This window comes from Orcinus orca, chromosome 5 (assembly GCF_937001465.1).
Source record: "Orcinus orca chromosome 5, mOrcOrc1.1, whole genome shotgun sequence".
Lineage (NCBI taxonomy): Eukaryota > Metazoa > Chordata > Mammalia > Artiodactyla > Delphinidae > Orcinus > Orcinus orca.
Window position 1 is genome coordinate 67,028,059 of NC_064563.1, and position 21,396 is coordinate 67,049,454.

At 37.6% G+C, this 21,396-nt stretch overlaps 1 protein-coding gene and 1 long non-coding RNA gene across 4 annotated transcripts in view; one reads left to right on the forward strand and one right to left on the reverse strand.

Annotated features, from left to right (window-relative positions):
• VPS8 (VPS8 subunit of CORVET complex) overlaps positions 1-21,396 on the forward strand; it is a 300,406-nt gene that overhangs the window by 221,553 nt on the left and 57,457 nt on the right. For 2 of the 3 annotated variants that reach the window (XM_049709893.1, XM_033403195.2), the window contains exon 45: positions 20,206-20,259. The exons of the other annotated variant lie outside the window; for it this stretch is intronic. In XM_049709893.1, the coding sequence (XP_049565850.1) occupies positions 20,206-20,259 (54 nt within the window). The remainder of the gene's footprint in view (positions 1-20,205; positions 20,260-21,396) is intronic. 3 annotated transcript variants of the gene reach the window in all.
• Positions 1-21,396, reverse strand: part of LOC125964429 (uncharacterized) — a 190,432-nt gene that overhangs the window by 154,172 nt on the left and 14,864 nt on the right. The gene's annotated exons all lie outside the window — the stretch shown is intronic.

Sequence of the window (21,396 nt, forward strand, 5' to 3'; positions counted from 1 at the left end):
GACAACTTTATTTCTGAAGCTATCCCATTCTGCAGGGCAGGAGAGGCGACTCAACCTTTTCATTCTTTAGGAAAACCCAAGTGAGATTACTGATCAGATCCTCTTGAAAATCTCTGTTTGATGCTTCCTAATTAATGAAGCAAAATAGAATGAGAACTATCTTGGATTTCTTAAATTTTCCTCTAGCTGTCTGTCTCCTTTGTTTTTCTAGCTAAGATATTGTAAAAAGATCTAGTGGGTTGGTAATGCAAGGAAAGAGAAAATGAAATTTATCAAATACATGCTTTAGATGTGTTTATGCTAATCTTCACAACAAGTTTAGCTGAAGGAACTGTATGTAGCTAAGAGAGGGAGGGCCAGTATTTGAATTCAAGTTTTTAGAACCACCATCACCCTCAGTTTTCCTGCCTCCAATCTGTTCCATTTTTAGCATTCTGGCTTTATTGAAACCTGACAAAGCTGATTTTTAAAATATATCTATACTATGTCGGCTGTGCTAACTTAAGATTTCTTACCATTGTATGAGCCATTCACATTTTTAATTGTAAGAGAATTTAAAATGAAAATACTAATTCTATATATGATGGTTTTTATCAAACTTAATTTCATGAAAATTCTACTTTGCTCTTTTAATTTCCTTTGAAAATCTATCACCCTTGGTTATTAAGTTCCTAACCAGTTCATGGAGAGAAGCAGAGGTATGTGTCCCAGTGACTTCAAAATGAAGCTGAGGTTGCTGGTCAGCTTCCACCTGTTGCTTCCTACCCTCAGTAGATACTGAATACATTTGAAGCTTTTCACTGCCCTTGTAATGTGATCCTTCTGTCAAATAGCTTTTTATTTCATCCTTTTCCAGGACTTGAGATGATTGACTTTTACTTCTTCAATTACTGACTCTGACTCAACAGGATGCAACAGTTACCCTCAAAACTGTGGTTTGGTGGGTAAAGTCTTTCTTCTTGCCTCTCTTAATCTCATTTCTGTTTTTCACAACTGGTGAAAAACAAAAATGTGACACATCAATTGCCTCCCAACAGGTCTGCACAGACATGATTGGAGTTATTCCCCCAGAAAGCCTGCTTTCCTTTGGAATAAGCATTTTATTCTTTGAAAGCAAATGAAAAGAAATAACTCAAATTTCTTTTCTTTCCTTATCTCCATTCCCCCTCCACCTCAGGTTTACAGTAGCTCAATCTGAAATATAGGTCCAAAGAGTAGACCTTGAAAGTCTGATTTTCTGTTTTGCTTTTGGTATATATTACTCACAGATAAAATACATTTGAGAAACTAATTTCAACTGAAGTTCTCATCATGCTATTATATTTTCTCAACAAATGTTATTCCAATAGAATAGAATAGAATAGGAGTAATTTTATCTTAGATTATTCTTTTATTAAATTTATAGTAGCAAATAACTATCTTAATTGGCACTGATTAGCATTAGAAAAAATTAACTTGCTATTCATTTAAAAAATAATAATTCTTGGTCAACAGCAACTTGATATAAATTCAAAGAAGTATAATTGAAGATTTACTAGATTTTAGTTTTAACATTAGTATATTATTAACAGAGTTTAGAGTGCTTGAGAGATAGTAATAAGCTAACACATAACACATTATGTGCCAGAAACATTCCAGTCGTTATTCCTTTTAAAACTTCAAAAACCAAGAGCATTTGGAGACTTATTAGAAAGCCTTATTATGTATTGCTTGATATCTTTTCAGAATTGGATATATCATCACTTATCAGTAAAAAGCCAGGTATATTAGTCCAGTATCAGAGTTTTTTGTTTTTTCAGTAAGAGGTAAACATCTGAAGAAGAAGGGGATTGGAAGTAAACATATAGCTGCCTACTCATCCTTCAATAATCACAAAAGGAGAGAATTAAAAGAAATAAGCTGATATTTTCCCTGGTACTTGGAGTTGGTTTTATTTCTTGGTCTTTAGAATTGTCTAAGAAAATGTTTTGTCTTTTGGGATAAATTTACAAATAAAGTCAGATGGAAGTATTTACAGCTTTGAAGAAATTATTCAGTAAATGACATTTATGCTCACTGGTCATAATTTTCTATTAACCATTAAGCATTGCTTATTGATTTTGGATTCCCACTATAAATTGGAGATTTGTTTTACATGCCATTTAATGAAATAGAAACACTGGTATTAATGCCCTGTTTTCATCTGTCCATTTTTAAAGAGTATTAGCTCCCTGTTATAAATATGTTAGATTCAAATTAAATGCTAAAAAATGAGATTTCCATTTTTGGTGATAGCAGCATTTCTCAAAAGGGTATCTTCTAAATTAAACTTACAAATTAAATGAAGATTAATATGTCTCGGAAGTGCAGAGAGGTGATAAATAATCCTAATATAAATGAATCTGTTTGAGGAGATTATTGCCCATTTTCCAATAATCTTGTTATTATACCCTAGTATTAAGTGATTCATTACTTCAGCCAATATATAATATATGCCTACTTTGGACCAAACACTAGTCTTGGTACCAAGTATACACTGGTGAACAACAACAAAAAAATAGTTCCTAACATCATGTAGCTTACCATCTAGTAAGAGAGCTAGACAGTAATTAAGTAAACAAACTATCAAACATATAATTTCAAATTGTGATAGGTATGTGAGTGCTATGAGGGGAAAGAATAGAATGTTACAGGAAGAATAACAGAAGGGAAACCTACTTTTTATTGGGTGGTCAGGGGATATCTATCTGCAGAGATGAAAATAAGACGCTACCAGACCTGGGAAGAACATTCCAAGCAAAAGAGAACAGCAAGCACAGAGGAACTGAGGAGGGAAATGACTTGTTCAAGGAACTGAAAAAAGATCAGTCTGGAACATAGTGACTAAAGAGGAACATAGCAAGGAATAAGGTTTAAGAGATAGGCAGGGCCAGATCCTTATTAGAATGTAAGACTCTGGTGAAGAGTTTAGTTTATATTCTTAAAGTAAGAATAAAAAGGATTTAAAACAAGGGAATTCATACCATCAATTGATTGTGACTGTGGAAAATGGATAGACAGCCACACCTCTATTATTGTCCAAGTCTTCACCTCTTTGCCAGACCAGCGTAACAATCAGATTCTTAAGATTCTATAAATTTGGTCACTTCCCTTTGATCCAGAAAACGCTTGTGTCCAAGGGACCGAAGGAAGACAATAGTACCGAGAAAGTGTTTCCAGTCTCTGCGTAGAACTAAAGCTTTGCTGGAAGTATGGGCGAAGGGCATAAAAAAGTTTTGTTGTCCAATAAAATGTGAAAAAATATTGAACTTCACCAGTGATCAAAGAAATACCAGTTAAAATAGCATTATAATGCCATTTAAAAAAAACTTATTAAACTGGCAAAGTTTTAAAAATACATATTAAACTGGCATACATTAAAAATACTAATGCAGGGACTTCCCTGGTGGCACAGTGGTTAAGAATCTGCCTGCCAATGCAGGGGACACGGGTTCCAGCCCTGGTCTGGGAAGATCCCACATGCTGCGGAGTAACTAAGCCATTGTGCCACAACTACTGAGCCTATATGGTCAACTAATCAATCACAAAGGAGGCAAGGATATACAATGGAGCAAAAACAGTCTCTTCAATAAGTGGTGCTGGGAAGACTGGACAGCTACATGTAAAAGAATGAAATTAGAGCACTCCCTAACACCATATACAAAAATAAACTCAAAATGGATTAAAGACCTAAATGTAAGACCAGACACTATAAAACTCTTAGAAGAAAACATAGGAAGGACACTCTGACATAAATCACAGCAAGATCTTTTTTGACCCACCTTCTAGAGAAACGGAAATAAAAACAAAAATAAACAAATGGGACCTAATGAAACTTAAAAGCTTTTGCACAGCAAAGGAAGCTATAGACAAGACTAAAAGACAACCCTCAGAATGGGAGAAAATATTTGCAAACGAATCAATGGGCAAAGGATTAATCTCCAAAATATATAAACAGCTCATGCAGCTCAATATTAAAAAAAAACAAACCCCAGTCCAAAAATGGGCAGAAGACCTAAATAGACATTTCTCCAAAGAAGACATACAGATGGCCAAGAGGCATATGAAAAGCTGCTCAACATCACTAATTATTAGACAAATCAAAAGTACAATGAGGTATCACCTCACACTGGTTAGAATGGGCATCATCAAAGAATCTACAAACAACAAATGCTGGAGGACTTCCCTGGTGGCGCAGTGGTTAAGAATACGCCTGCCAATGCAGGGGACACGGGTTCGATCCCTGGTCTGGGAAGATCCACATACTGCGGAGCAACTAAGCCCGAGCGTCGCAACTCCTGAGCCCACGCACCTAGAGCCCATGCTCCGCAACAAGAGAAGCCACCTCAACAAGAAGCCCACGTGCCGCAGTGAAGAGTAGCCCCCGCTCGCCACAAGTAGAGAAAGCCTGCACACAGCAACGAAGACCCAACGCAGCCAAAAATAAATAAAATAAATTAAAACAAATGCTTTATTTGTTTATTTATTTGGAGAGGGTGTGGAGAAAAGGGAACCCTCTTGCACTGTTGGCGGGAATGTAAATTGATACAGCCCGTGTGGAGAACAGTATGGTTCCTTAAAAAACTAAGAACAGAATTACCATATGAGCCAGCAATCCCACTACTGGGCATATACCCAGAGAAAACCATAATTCAAAAAGACACATGCACCCCAATGTTCATTGCAGCACTATTTACAATATCCAGGTCATAGAAGCAACCTACATGCCCATCGACAGATGAATGGATAAAGAAGATGTGGTCCATATATACAATGGAATATTAGCCATAAAAAGGAACAAAGTTGGGTCATTTGTAGAGACATGGATGGACCTAGAGACTGTCACATAGAGTGAAGTAAGTCAGAAGGAGAAGAACAAATATCGTATATTAACGTATATATGTGGAATCTAGGGAAATGGTACAGATGAACCGGTTTGCAAGGTAGAAATAGAGACACAGATGTAGAAAACAAATGTATGGACACCAATGGGGGAAATTGGGTGTGGGTCGTGGTGGGATGAATTGGGAGATTGGGATTGACATATATACACTAATATGTATAAAATAGATAACTAATAAGAACGTGCTGTATAAAAAATAAATTTAAAGAAAAAAAAAGAAAGGTATACCTACAGGGTCTTCCATTTCACTAAGAGTCTTTTGGGGGATAAATGGACAAAATATATAAAAGAATGGTTCTCAAGACATTGGACCTCAAGCCGTGAAGGAGAATAACCCTTGAGAGACAATAAACAAATGATGTACTAAAGTACTGCTGGAGGAAAGTTTCCAAGCCGCTGCACAGGGAGGGAGAACCAAGACAGAGCTCATCAGTATCTCTGATTTTGGACAGAGCAGGGAGTCCAGGGAAAACAAGGGCTAGAGTTCACAGGAGAGAGCCACACAGAGAGAGGGCTTCAGAGATCTGCAGAAGGCAACCTTGAGTTGAATACTGACCCACTCATGTTTGTGAGTAAATGACTCAAGGCCAGAAAAAGGAGCACCCAAAAGTATTAGAGGTAGCAGTGCCCCAAATTCATATATAGCCAGGAATACTGCAAGCTGGAAAATGTCATAATTCACAGGGCAGCACTGAGAGTACTAAGTAAGGGTTTGACCTCAATATTGCGGGAAGAGTTAACCCTAGACTAGCTGCTGTTTTGATCCCACGCAACAAAACTTAACAGCAAAATTTAAAGAGATCAAATTATTTCTATGTATTTTAACCACATCCCAGAACAAAGTTCAAGATTATGTTAAGGATTACAGGAACATCTAACCGAACAAAGTAGAATTCACAGTGCCTGGCATTTGATCAAATACTACAAGGCATGCAAGAAAGCAGGAACATACAGGTCATAAAAAGGAGAAAAAAATCGATTACATGACATTTTGGAACAGGCAAGTTATGGAGATAGTAAAAAGATCATTGGTTGCCAGGGGTGGTCGGGGGGAAGGATGAAGAAACAGAACAGAGGATTTTTTAGTGTGGTGAAAATATTCTGTATGATACTATTGATATAATGATGGATATAAGTCATTATGCCTTTGTCCAAATCCATAGAATGTGCAATGCCAAGGGTGAACCCTAATGTAAACTATGGACTTTGGGTGATAATGATGTGTCAATGTAATTTGTCATCAGTTATAACAAATGCACCACTCTGGTGGGAGATGTTGATAATAGGGGAAGCTGTACATCTGTGAAGCATGCCACATGTGAAGTATCTCTGTACCTTCCTCTCAATTTTGCTATGAACCTAAAACTGCTCTTAAAAAAATAGTCTTAAAAAAAAAAAATCCCCCGCCTTCCCTTTGTGCTCTACAACCAAAAGAAAGAAACTCCTACTAGGGGATGTATCTACTATGTACATACAACTGTGCTATAGATTGGAATATTAGCTGAAGTTAATGGCAGAGAATGACAGTGTAAACTAATAAGAGCATTAGATAAATCTTATTAATTAAGTAATGAGTATTCTCATGAAGAAAGAACATAGGCTGTCACAGGGCTTGGGCTCTAGAACTGACCTCTGCCTTACTACATGAGCTTGAGAAAGTAATTAACTCTCCCCTCTCTCCCTCTATCCCTTCCTTCTTTCCACCAGGATGAAAACATAAATCTTTTTTAGTGTCTCATTGAGGCATGGTGAAAACAGTATGTAGGTCTGTGCAGACCTACTAGAGAATGGACTTGAGGACATGGGGAGGGGGAAGGGTAAGCTGGGACAAAGTGAGAGAGCGGCATGGACATATACACACTACCAAATGTAAAGTAGATAGCTAGTGGGAAGCAGCCGCATAGCACAGGGAGATCAGCTTGGTGCTTTGTGACCACCTAGAGGGGTGGGATAGGTATGGTGCGAGGAAGGGAGACGCAGGAGGGAAGAGATATGGGGATATATGTATATGTATAGCTGATTCACTTTGTAATAAAGCAGAAACTAACACACCATTGTAAAGCAATTATACTCCAATAAAGATATTTAAATAAATAAATAAATTTTTTTAAGCAGCCATTAAAAAAAATCATTTTGACTAAATCCCAGATTTTTCACACTAGCACACAATGCCATTCATTTAATTTTTTTCAGTTTCTGTTTTTGTGTCTTCTACTCACAAGTTATAAGAAAGGATATATTAAAATTAACTTATGAATTAAAAAAAACAATCCATTGAAACAGACCGAGAAATGGCACATATGATAGGATTAGTAGATAAGAACATTAAAACAGTTATTATAATTATATTGCATATGTTCAAGAAGCTAGAGGAAGGATTGAACATAAGAGCCAACCAAACATCTAGAGATTAAACCTACAGTGTATGAGATGAAGAACACAGTAGATGGGATTAACAGCATAAGGACATTGCAGAAGAAAGGATTAGTGAACTTGACTGTATAGCAATAGAAACTATCCCAAATCAAACACACACTGAAAATAAATGAATGACTATGAACTACAGAACAACTTCAACTAGCAAGATATACATGTAATTGGAGTTCTGCAAGAAGTAAGGGAAGGGATAGGACAGAAAAAGTATTTGAAGAAACTTAATACAGAGTTCCAATTCCAATAAGGGCAGGGCAGCCTGTATTGGACAACCCTTCTGCCAGTAACAATTATATAGACAAAGTATTGTTTAGAGAGCAACCAGAAGCAGGCAGAAACCTTAGAGAACACAAACCTTGAAATAAGGGAAGCAAACTAGAGGAGCTCTACATTTAATGAGGTTTTTTTTCCCTTTATCACACATTTCAGTTTGTCTTGGAGAACTGGGGGAAAAGAGCTTATAGTAGTATTCTTATTGGATGAAGAAACAGAGTTCAAGACTACCAAAGCAGTTGTAAATTGAGAGGCCATCTCAGAAGGAAGGGAGCCAGGGAGGAGGGAGCCCTAAATTCTTTTTACAGGTTTCTAAGTTGCACATACACAAACAGTGCTTCAAGAAACCATGCAGAAAGTAGCATCAGGAGGACTAAAGCACTGAGCAGAGATATCAGCAAGTGCATAGTGCTGAATTTGAGTGCAAGCCCTGCCAAATTTGAGGGATTGATAAACATCTCAGGTTTTGTATTGAAACTGCAGAAGGACCATGCCTTATGCCTAAGCGCCACCCTAAGACTAAGGGCAAAAGTAAAATAAATCCTTTCTAACAAAGCCAAAGGCCAAACTATTATAAGATCAGTAGGAAGAAGGAAAATATAACCTAAAATCAAGAGGAAAACATCAATAGAAGCAGATCTATGGATGACCTAGATATTGGAATTGGGAGTCAAGGACTTTAAAATAGAAATTATAAATAAGTTAAAGGATTTAGAGGACAAAGATCAGCAGAATGATTGGATACATAGGGAAATCTCAGCAGATAAATGGAAACTAAAATAAAATAAAACCAAATGTAAATTCTAGAGTTAAAAAAATAAGATGAAAATTTCATTAGATATCAACAGCATTTTTAACACTGAGACAAATGTTATCTGTAAATTTGGAGAGAGTTCAATAGAAATAATCCTAATAGAAGCACAGAGACTAAAAGGGTTGAAAATAAGTGAAGAGAGCTCTCAGTAACCTGTGAAATGATATCAAGAAGTCCTAACGTATGTATCACTGGTGAGGAGAGAGGGAGAAGTGGAGGGGGGACTGAAAATTTCCCACATTTGGTGAAAAACATTAACCCGTATGTCCAAAAACTCAGCAAACTGCTAGTGGCATAAGTACAAAGAAAACCACATTCAGACACATCTTGGTCAAACTGCCAAAACCAAAGATAAAGAGGAAATCTTAAAAGCAGCCAAAGAAAAGACAATAATAAGAATGATGACTGATTTCTCATAAAAAGGGGGTGGGGAGGAGAAGCCAAGTGACAATAAATGGCATCTTTAAATACTAAAGAATGGCAATACGGTGCTTATATTGTATGTTACATAACATTCCCAGTGGGGTCTAGGGCAGCATCCCATAATCAAATGCTTACGTGGGATAAATAAAGGCTATAAATAGCCTCACTTCAGGTCAGGTTTTGATGTCAGATAACTTTTGGTGCCAAAAGTTTTTAAAAAGTACTTTTGATTTCAGAGCTTTTTGGATTTTAGAATTATAATAAAAGGATTTGTGGATATATTTTACTTGTCAGGAGGAGAACTGGCAATATATATTTATAAATGTCTACACTCTTAGAAGTGGGACTTAGAAGAATCTGTGCAATGAAAGTAACACATGAAGAGTGTATACCGAGTGTTACACAAGGATGTTTATGACAGCATTTTTTAAATAATTTAAAAAATTGAAAACAACCTAAATGTCCCAATACTTTCCTAATACTTGGTTAAATTAGTTATGTTGTATGTATGCAATGAATGAACTGCTTTATAGCCATGAAAAAGCATGTTGTCAGAGAACATTGATATGGTGAAATAAACTCAATATGTTACATAAAAAGATCACAAAGCTGTGTGATTCCAAATGTTAGTAGTAGTTATTGCTGTGTGATTGGATTGTCATTTTTATTTGCTTTATTTTGCTCTTTTGTATTTCTTTTTTTTCCAACATCTTTATTGGAGTCTAATTGCTTTGCAATGGTGTGTTAGTTTCTGCTTTATAACAAAGTGAATCAGTTAAACATATACATATGTTCCCATATCTCTTCTTCATTCATGAACAGTATTCCTTTGGTAATCAGAAAAATCAAGGCTCGTTTTTAAAAAAGCAAGGTGATAAGGAAGATATTCCTATTGCTATCAAACTTCAGATCAGATTGCTTCTCTAAGTTAGGAATCATTTTATTAACAAAGATCACAAAAGTTTAGCATTATTAAGGCCTTGGCTTAATATATCATCTATATCCCCAGAACTAGTGTTCTGCACACCTGGATTTAAAGTGTCTTTTAAGCTGCATTGCCTGAGGCATTTCCAGAAGGAATCCTTTTAAACAAAAAATAAGACCATTCGTAAGTGATGCTGAACCATTTCTGTTGCCACTTCAAACACTCTCTGACTTAATCTCCAGAGAACAGCTTTCTCAGATAAATTGTCCAGCACCACGTCTAGTTTTTGGCTTGTTTTAAAAAGTCTGTAGATCTTTTTATGAGTTCATTTTTTTAAGCTTAAATATCTACTTTGCTTTGAAATCTATTTTCTCCCTTTTCAAAAAGAGCATACCAGGAGTTAAAATTGGATCACATTCAGCAAACTACATCATACATCTGGAGTAAATTCCAGAGTATTAATGTCATTGTATGTTAAAGGAAAGACTTTCAAGTCTAATTTTTGCAGACCTGCTAAATCTTAAAGGACAGTCTGTACAGCCAGCAGTTTTGATCCCAGAGCTGAGGTATGTTTTCTAAAGTTATTCTGAAAGTCAGAGGGGAAAGGCATAAAAGACTGCAACATGGTCCTGTTTGAATAGATTGATGCCACAGTGATAGGAAATGTCTTTATCATTATATACTGTAGGCTGTTAGAATTAAACTGTTAGAATTGGAACAGCCTTGAGAACTTGAGTCCAGTTGCTCTCCCAGTACTCATATCTCTTCTACATCATTGTAGATAGATAGTATCTAGTATCTATTGAACTACATGTAATAATTATTTTTCCGTATAAGTTAATAAGTAGATATTCTGATTTCATATCTTAGTCTCTGTGTACTTAATATTTGCTAGAAATCACTGCTGAAACCATGTGAACTTGGAGTTTTCTTTGTGGGAAAGTTTGATAAAAAATTCAATTTCTTTAATAAATACAGGGCTATTCATATTTTCTTTTTGATCTTGGGTCCATTTTTATAAGTAGTTTTTAAGGAAGTATGCTTTTCATTTATCTAATTTATTGGCATAAAATTATTCTTAATAGGCTCCTATTGACTTCTTTTCTTTCTTTTTTTTAAAGATCTTTATTGGAGTATAATTGCTTTACAATGGTGTGTTAGTTTCTGCTGTAAAACAAAGTGAATCAACTATACATATACGTATATCCCCATATACCCTCCCTCTTGCATCTCCCTCCCACCCTCGCTATCCCACCCCTCTAGGTGGTCACAAAGCACCGAACTGATCTCCTTGTGCTATGTGGCTGCTTCCTACTAAGCTATCTGCTTTACATTTGACAGTGTGTATATGTCAATGCCACTCCTCTCACTCCGTCCCAGCTTACCCTTCCCCCCTCCCCATGTCCTCAAGTCCATTCTCTACGTCTGCGTCTTTACTCCTGTCTTGCCCCTAGGTTCTTCAGAAACTGTTTTTTTTCTTAGATTCCATATATATGTGTTAGCATATTGTATTTATTTTTCTCTTTCTGACTTACCACACTCCGCATGACAGACTCTAGGTCCATCCACCTCACTACAAATAACTTAATTTTGTTTCTTTTTATGGCTGAGTAATATTCCATTGTATATATGTGCCACATCTTCGTAATCCATTCATCTGTCAATGGACATTTAAGTTGGTTCCATGTCCTGGCTATTGTAAATAGTGCTGCAATGAACACTGGGGTGCATGTCTCTTTTATTAAATTATTATTATTTAACTTCTTTATTGGAGTATAATTGCTTTACAGTGGTGTGTTAGTTTCTGCTTTATAACGAAGTGAATCAGCTATACATATACATATATCCCCATATCCCCTCCCTCTTGTGTCTCTCTCCCACCCTCCCTATCCCACCCCTCTAGGTGGTCACAAAGCACTGAGCTGATCTCCCTGTGCTATGCGGCTGCTTCCCACTAGCTATCTGTTTTACATTTGGTAGTATATATATGACCATGCCACTCTCTCACTTCATCCCAGCTTACCCTTCCCCTCCCCTTGTCCTCAAGTCCATTCTCTAGTAGGTCACATCTTTATTCCCTTCCTGCCCCTAGGTTCTCATGACCATTTTTTTTTCTTAGATTCCATATATATGTGTTAGCATATGGTATTTGTTTTTCTCTTTCTGACTTACTTCACTCTGTATGACAGACTCTAGGTCCATCCACCTCACTACAAATAACTCAATTTCGTTTCCTTTTATGGCTGAGTAATATTCCATGTATATATGTGCCACATTTTCTTTATCCATTCATCTCTCGATGGACACATAAGTTGCTTCCATGTCCTGGCTATTGTAAATAGAGCTGCAATGGACATTGTGGTACAAGACTCTTTTTGAATTATGGTTTTCTCAGGGTATATGCCCAGTAATGGGATTGCTGGGTCGTATGGTAGTTCTATTTTTAGTTTTTTAAGGAACCTCCATACTGTTCTCCTTAGTGGCTGTATCAATTTACATTCTCACCAATAGTGCAAGAGGGTTCCCTTTTCTCCACACCCTCTCCAGCATTTATTGTCTGTGCCTTTTTTGATGATGGCCATTCGGACTGGTGTGAGATGATATCTCATTGTAGTTTTGATTTGCATTTCTCTAATGATTAATGATTTTGAACATTCTTTCATGTGTTTGTTGGCAATCTGTATATCTTCTTTGGAGAAATCTCTGTTTAGGTCTTCAGCCCATTTTTGGATTGGGATGTTTGTTTTCTTGATATAGAGGTGCATGAGCTGCCTGTAAATTTTGGAGATTCATCCTTTGTCAGTTGCTTCATTTGAAAATATTTTTTCCCATTCTGAGGGTTGTCTTTTTGTCTTATTTATGCTTTTCTTTGCTGTGCAAAAGCTTTTAAGTTTCATTAGGTCCCATATGTTTATTTTTGTTTTTATTTCCATGTCTCTAGGAGGTGGGTCCAAAAGGATCCTGCTGTGATTTATGTCATAGAGTGTTCTGCCTGTGTTTTCCTCTAAGAGTTTCATAGTGTCTGGCCTTATATTTAGGTCTTTAATCCATTTTGAGTTTATTTTTGTGTATGGTGTTAGGGAGTGTTCCAATTTCATATTTTTACATGTACCTGTCCAGTTTTCCCAGCACCACTTATTGAAGAGGCTGTCTTTTCTCCATTGTATATTCTTGCCTCCTTTATCAAAGATAAGGTGACCATATGTGCGTGGGTTAATCTCTGGGCTTTCTATCCTGTTCCATTGATCTATCTTTCTGTTTTTGTGCCAGTACCATACTTTCTTGATTACTGTAGCTTCGTAGTATAGTCTGAAGTCAGGGAACCTGATTGCTCCAGCTCTGTTTTTCTTTCTCAAGATTGCTTTGGTTATTCGGGGTCCTTTGTGTTTTCATACAAATTGTGAAATTTTTTGTTCTAGTTCTGTGAAAAATGCCAGTGATAGTTTGATAGGGATTGCATTGAATCTGTAGATTGCTCTGGATAATAGAGTCATTTTCACAATGTTGATTCTTCCAATCCAAGAACATGGTATATCTCTCCATCTATTTGTATCATCTTTAATTTTTTTCATCAGTGTCATAGTTTTCTGCATACAGGTGTTTTGTCTCCTTAGGTAGGTTCTTTCCTAGGTATTTTATTCTTTTTGTTGTGGTGGTAAATGGGAATGTTTCCTTAATTTCACATTCAGATTTTTCATCATTAGTGTATAGGAATGCAAGAGATTTCTGTGCATTAATTTTTCTACTTTACCAAATTCATTGATTAGCTCTAGTAGTGTTCTGGTGGCATCTTTAGGATTCTCTATGTATAGTATCATGTCATCTGCAGACAGTGACAGCTTTACTTCTTTTCTGATTTGGATTCCTTTTATTTCTGTTTCTCTCTGATTGCTGTGGCTAAAACTTCCAAAACAATGAATAATAATAGTGAGAGTAGGCAGCCAAGTCTTGTTCCTGATCTTCATAGAAATGCTTTCAGTTTTTCACCATTGAGGCCGATGTTGGCTGTGGGTTTGTCATATATGGCCTTTATTATGTTGAGGTAAGTTCCTTCTATGCCTACTTACTGGAGGGTTTTTATTATAAATGGGTGTTGAATTTTGTCAAAAGCTTTTTCTGCATCTCTTGAGATGATCATATGGTATTTATTCAATTTGTTAATATGGTATATCACATTGATTTGCGTATAATGAAGAATCCTTGCATTCCTGCAATAAACCCCACTTGATCATGGTGTATGATCCTTTTAATGTGCTGTTGGATTCTGTTTGCTAGTATTTGTTGAGGGGTTTTGCATCTGTGTTCATCAGTGATATTGGCCTGTAGTTTTCTTTCTTTGTGACATCTTTGATTTTGGTATCAGGGTGATGGTGGCCTCATAGAATGAGTTTGGGAGTGTTCCTCCCTCTGCTATATTTTGGAAGAGTTTGAGAAGGATAGGTGTTAGCTCTTCTCTAAATGTTTGATAGAATTCGCCTGTGAAACCATCTGGTCCTGAGCTTTTGTTTGTTGGAAGATTTTTAATCACAGTTTCAATTTCAGTGCTTGTGATTGGTCTGTTCATATTTTCTATTTCTTCCTGGTTCAGTCTCAGAAGGTTGTGCTTTTCTAAAATTTTGTCCATATCTTCCAGGTTGTCCATTTTATTGGCATGTAGTTGCTTGTAGTAATCTTTCATGATCCTTTGTATTTCTTGTATTTCTGCAGTGTCAGTTGTTACTTCTCCTTTTTCTTTTTCTTTTCTTTTTTTTTTTTTTGCGGTCCGCGGGCCTCTCACTGTTGCGGCCTCTCCCACTGCGGAGCACAGGCTCCGGACGCACAGGCTCAGCAGCCATGGCTCACGGGCCCAGCCGCTCAGCTGCATGTGGGATCTTCCTGGAACGGGGCATGAACCCGCGTCCCCTGCATCGGCAGGCAGACTCCCAACCACTGTGCCACCAGGGAAGCCCTATGGGTGTTTTTAAAAAGGATCAATTTCCTTTTGATTTCTTCTTTGATCCAAGTGTTATTTCGAAGTGTGTAAGTTCCTAAATATTTGAGAATTTTTCCAGAAATCTTTCTGTTATTGATATCTAATTTATTTCTATTATAGTCAGAGAACATTCTTTGTGTGACTTGAATTCTTCAAAATTAATTGAAAATTGTTATTGCCAGAAGACAATATATGTTGGTAAATGGTCCAGGCATACCTCATTTCATTGTGCTTTTCTTTATTGCACTTTTCAGATATTGCATTTTTTTTTTTTACAAATTGAAGGTTTGTGGCAACCTTGCATCAAGCGAGTCTTTTGGCACCATTTTTCCAACAGCTTTTGCTTATTTTGCATCTCTGTGCCACATTTTGGTTATTCTCGCAGTATTTCAAACTTTTTATTATTATTTACATGGTGATCTGTGATCAGTGATCTTTGATGTTACTATTGTAATTGTTTGGGGTGCCACAAACTGCACTCACGTAAGATGGCAAACTTAATCTATAAATGTGTGTGTTCTGACTGTTCCACCTACCAGCTGTTCCCCTGTCTCTTTCCCTCTCCTTGGGCCTCCTTATACCCTGAGCAACAATAATTTTGAAGTTAGGCCAGTTGATAACCTTACAGTGGCCTCTAAGTGTTCAAGTGAAAGGAAGAGTCACACATCTCTCACTTTAAATCAGAAGCTAGAAATGATTAAGCTTAGTGAGAAAGTCTTGTCAAAAGCCAAGATAGGTCAGAAGCTAGGCCTCTTGTGCCAAACAGTTATCCAGGTTGTGAATGAAAAGTAAAAGTTCTTAAAGGAAATTAAAAGCGCTACTTCAGTGAACATACAAATGATAAGAAAGCAAAATAGCCTTATGGTTCATGTGGAGAAAGTTTTAGTGGTCTGGATAGAAGATCAAATCAGCCGTAAAATTCCCTTAAGCCAAAGCTTAATCCAGAGCAAGGTCCTAGTTGTCTTCAATTCCGTGAAGGCTGAGAGAGGTGAGGAACCTGAAGTAGAAAAGTTTGAACTTAGCAGAGGCTGGTTCATGAAGTGTAAGGAAAGAAACCATAATGTAAGAGTGTAAGGTGAAGCAGAAAGTGCTGGTGTAGAAGCAGCAGCAAGTTATTCAGAAGATCTAGCTGAGATAATTTTTCAACATAGACAAAAACAGCCTTAATATTAGAAGAAGATGACTTGCCTTCTAGGACTTTCATAGCTAGAACGGAGAAGTCAGTGCCTAGCTTCAAAGGACAGGCTGACTCTCTTGTTAGGGTCTAATGCAGCTGGTGACTTTAAGATGAAGCCAGTGCTCATTTACCATTCCAAAAATCCTGGGGCCCTTAAGAATGATGCTAAATCTGCTCTGCCTGTGTTCTGTAAATGGAGCAAATCCTGGATGGCAGCACATCTGCTTACAACATGGTTCACTGAATATTTTAAGCCCATTGTTGAGACATACAGCTCAGAAAAAGTTTCCTTTGAAAAATATTACTGCTCACTGACAATGCACCTGGTCACCTAAGGACTCTGATGGAGCTGTACAACAAGATGAATGTTGTTTTCATGCCTGCTAATACAATATCCATTCTGCAGCCCATGGATCAAGGAGTAATTTTGACTTTTAAGTCTCATTATGCAAGAAATACATTTCATAAGGCTGTTGCCGCCAAAGGTAGTGATTCCACTGATGGATCTAAGAAAAGTCAATTGAAAACATTCTGGAAAGGATGCACCATTCTAGATGCCATTAAGAACATTGGTGATTTATGGGAAGAGGTTAAAATATCAACATTAACTGGAGTTGGGAAGAAGTTGATTCCAGCCCTCATGGATAACTTGGAGGGGTTGAAGACTTCAGTGGGGGAAGTAACTGCAGACGTGGTGGAAATAGCAAGAGAAGTAGAAGTGAAGCCTGAAGATGTGACTGAGTTGCTGCAATCTCATGATAAAACTTGAACAGATGAGGAGTTGCTTCTTATGAATGAACAAAGTGGTTTCTTGAGGTGGAATCTACTCCTGATGAAATGCTGTGAAGATTGTTGAAATGACAACAAAGGATTTATATTACATAAACATATAAAGCAGCAGCAAGGTTTGAGGGGATTGACTCCAATTTTGAAAGAAGCTTTACTGTAAATGCTGTCAAACAACATTGCGTGTTACAGAGAAATCGCTCGTGAAAGGAAGAGTCAGTCGATGTGGCAAACTTCATTGTTGCCTAATTTTAAGAAACTGCCATGGCCACCCCAGCCTTCAGCAGCCACCACCTGATCAGTCAGCGGCCATCACCATGGAGGCAAGACCCTCCACCAGCCAAAAAATTATGACTAGGGGCTTCCCTGGTGGCGCAGTGGTTGGGAGTCTGCCTGCCGATGCAGGCGACACGGGTTCGTGCCCCGGTCCGGGAGGATCCCACATGCCGCGGAGCGGCTGGGCCTGTGAGCCATGGCCGCTGAGCCTGTGCGTCCGGAGCCTGTGCTCCGCAACAGGAGAGGCCACAATGGTGAGAGGCCCGCATACCGAAAAAAAAAAAAAAAATTATGACTTGCTGAAGGCTTACATGATGGTTAGTACTTTATAGCAATAATGTATTTTTTAATTAAGGTATGTACATTGTTTCTTTAGACACAATGCTCTTTAATAGACTACAGTATAGTGTAAACAACATTTTTTTTGCGGTACGCGGGCCTCTCACCGCTGTGGCCTCTCCTGCCGCGGAGCACAGGCTCCAGACGCGCAGGCCCAGCGGCCACGGCCCATGGGCCCAGCCGCTCCGCGGCATGTGGGATCCCTCCTGGACCGGGGCACGAACCCGCATCCCCTGCATCGGTAGGCGGACTCTCAACCACTGTGCCACCAGGGAAGCCCTGTAAACAACTTTTATATACATCGGGAAACCAGAAAGTTTGTGTGACTTGCTTTATTGCAGTATTCACTTTAATGCAGTGGTCTAGAACTGAATTCGTAATATCTCTGAGGTATACCTGTACTTGAAAAGAATATGTATGTATTCTGCCTTTGTTGGGTGGAGGGTTCTGTCAATGTCCCTATTCTATATCCTTCCTTTTTTAGTTTTTAAATTGAGATGTAATTGATATATGATATTGTGTAGTTTGAGGTGTTCCATGTGTTGGTTTGATACATTTATGTATTGCAGTATGATTACCACGATAGCCTTAGCTAACACCTTTATCATGTCAATAATTATCATTTCTTTTTTTGGGTAGAGAACAGTGAAGATCTAGTCTCTTAGCAACTTTGAAGTTTATGATACAGTATTGTTAACTATGATCACTATCTTGTGCCTTACATCTTCAGAACTTATTTCTCTACTAGTTGAAAGGTTATACCCTTAAACAGCATCCCCCCAACTACCCCCACCTCGCAGCCCCTGGTAACCACCATTCTACTCTGTTTTTATGAGTTCAGTTTTTCTAAATTCCACATATGAGTGCTGTCATACAGCATTTGTCCTTCTCTGTCTGATTTCTCTCACTTAGCATCCTTGAGGATGCCATCAAGGTCCATCCGTGTTGTTGCATATGGCAAGATTTCCTTCTTTCATGGCTGAATAATATTTCTGTGTGTGTGTGTGTGTCTGTGTATATATTATCACATCTTCTTTATCTGTTCAACTTCTGATGGATGCTTAGGTCGTTTCCATATCTTGGCTATTGTAAATAATGCTGCTCTGAACACTGGTGGGCAGATATCTCTTCAAGATACTGATTTCAATTCCTTCTGGTATATACCCAGCTGTGGGATTGCTGGATGATATGGTAGTTAAGTTTTTAAATTTTTTGAGGAACCGCCATACTGTACCCATCTACATTCCCACCAACAATGTGTAAGGTTTCCCTTTCTCTACATCCTCACCAACGTTTGTTATCTCTTGTCTTTTTTTTATAAAAGCCATCCTAACTGGTGTGAGGTGATACCTCATTGTAGTTGTGATTTGCCTTTCCCTGATAAGTGATGTTGAGCATCTTTTCATGTACCTGTTATTCTTTTGTATATCTTCTTTGGAAAAATGTCTGTTCAGATCCTTTGCCCATTTTTTAAATTGAGTATATCCTTCCTAATCTTCATATTTGTTCTCTCATTTATTGAGAGAGATATGGAAATCTCTGACTGTAAAATCTATTTCTCCTTGCATTTCTATCAGTTTTTATTTTATGTACTTTTTAAAATTACTATTTATTGGAGTATAGTTGCTTTACAATGTTGTGCGAGTTTCTGCTGTACATCAAAGTGAATCAGTTATATGTATACATATATCCCCTCTTTTTTGGATTTCCTTCCCATTTAGTTCACCACAGATAATTGAGTAGAGTTCCCTGTACTATACAGTAGGTTCTCATTCGTTATCTGTTTTATACATAGTAGTGTATATATGTCAATCCCAATCTCCCAATTCATCCCACTCCCTCCTTCCCCCCTTGGCATCCGTAAGTTTGTTCTCTACATCTGTGTCTCTATTTCTGCTTTGCAAATAAGTTCACCTGTACCATTTTCTAGATTCCACATATGAGCGATCTTATACGGTATTTGTTTTTCTCTTTCTGACTTACTTCACTCTGTATGACAGTCTCTAGGTCCATCCACGTCTCTGCAAATGGCACAATTTCGTTCCTTTTTATGGCTGAGTAATATATGTATCACATCTTGTTTATCCATTCCTCTGTTGATGGACACTTAGGTTTAAGCTATTAGATGTGTAGACATTTAGGATTGTTACGTCCTCCTGATGAATTGATTCCTTTATTGTTATGCAGTAATATATCCCTGGCAATAGTCTTTGCTCTGAAATCTAGTACTATCATGGTATATTTTTCCAATCTTTTTGCTTTTAATCTATTTGTGCCTTTATATTTAAAGTATGTTTCCTGCAGGCAGCATGTAGTTGGGTCTTGTTCTTTTATCTGACAGTCTCTTTCAACCTTTCCTATATTTGAAGATCTTACTATATCATCAGTCTTCTCTTCTTAGGACTAAACATCCTTTTATTATGGCTTGGCTGATACTTTTTCTAAATCCTTCTATTATTATCAAACACTTGTGCATGTTTTGCTTAAAAGGGACATTAGATCAGAAGGGATACTCTGAGTTGGTCTCTGCAAGACGTGCTACTACATATCACGTCAGTTGATTTCCATTGTCCACAGAGATCTGTGTCTATTAGGTTCCTCACCATTTGGCTAAAACCAATTTGGACCATCTTTTCTACTTTTCTTACCCTAATCACATTTTTATCTTGGCTAACTACTGACTTTTTGATCTCCAGAGAAACTTCAAAGGGACTTAACAAAAAATCTACTCATTGTTCCCCTGAAAATGTCTGTTTTATCTCAGTTACATGAGTTCTAGTTGAATTATTTTAAGTATGGGTCAAATAAAGCTAGACTATAACTAAGAAGATATCAAAAGGTTTGCTTTTTTTTTTTTTTTTTTTAGGTAAAAATGTCCCCATCCTGTCATCCATCCAAAGGGGATCCTGCTGTTAAGAAGGTGAGTGAGTTTTAACGGCAAAAAGCCGACTTCCTCCTTCTGTGTATTTATTCTTCTCTGTTGAACCATGTTCTCAAAATGAGTGATTTTAAATCATTTTAATGCGTCAAAGTTTCTTTCTGATTGGATGCCTTAAAGAGGTGTCACCAGGACTTGTTGGCTCTTCCAGAGAAGCCAAATGGGGGTTTGGGTCTAACATCAGTCTCTTGACAACTAGGGACTTTCATTGTTCTAGAATTCCCACCCTCTCTACCAGATGGGCATCCTGGTATCAGTGAGTGGTAGCAGATGAAAGATATTTTAAGGATGAAAGGTACATAGTTTTTCTTAACCATGTACTTTCCCTCCAGATAGCTGTTCCTAAAGAAAACTCGTCTGAGGTATTAACATTTCAGCACATACCAGCTAAGTAAGACCTCAATAAATACTTGTGTGATAGAACTCTTATCTAGGCCATTTCAACCCTTGAATGTGAACTCTGTGGCACAGATAGGTTGTTTGTCTTTGAAGTAATTCTCAGATGATGTCAAAAGAACCACTAAAATCCTTTTCTTTATCCAACTGCAACAGTGCCGTTGAAATATAGCAAACAGATTGACATTTTTGCTATGTTTTCTCTTACCATTTTTATTTCTCTGATAGTTGACTTGTCCCTGGTTGTAGGTGTGCTTTCCTTGCTCTTTTTTATGATTTCAGCCAGCATCCGTGTCGGGGAAGGATTGTAGAACAAAAATAACACCTTGCTGGCTCTGTTGACTAACAGCAGGTTCTAGCTTCAAAGCGGTGTGCCAAAAATGGATGCCTTTTCTCTGCCTTCAGAATCCCCTTTTCAAAGGAAAAAAAGAATAGAAACGAAATATGTTGTCTGAAAAGCCTTATAACGTGCTGCACGTGAAACCCTCTTTCACTCTTGTCAAGACAGCAAGGGCAGGCGAGACCACAGTGGTGATTGTTGCCGCTCAGAACCATCACACCAGAGCTGGAAAGGGTGTCAGCCACTTAGTCGCACTCAGTAAGCAAAGGAGGAAACTGGAATCCAGAGGGAAATTTTTTACCTCTCTCAAATGTTCCATGGGACACACTTCTACCATAGAGGTTAAAAACACATGCTTTGGATTCAGTGATTGACTCATCTAC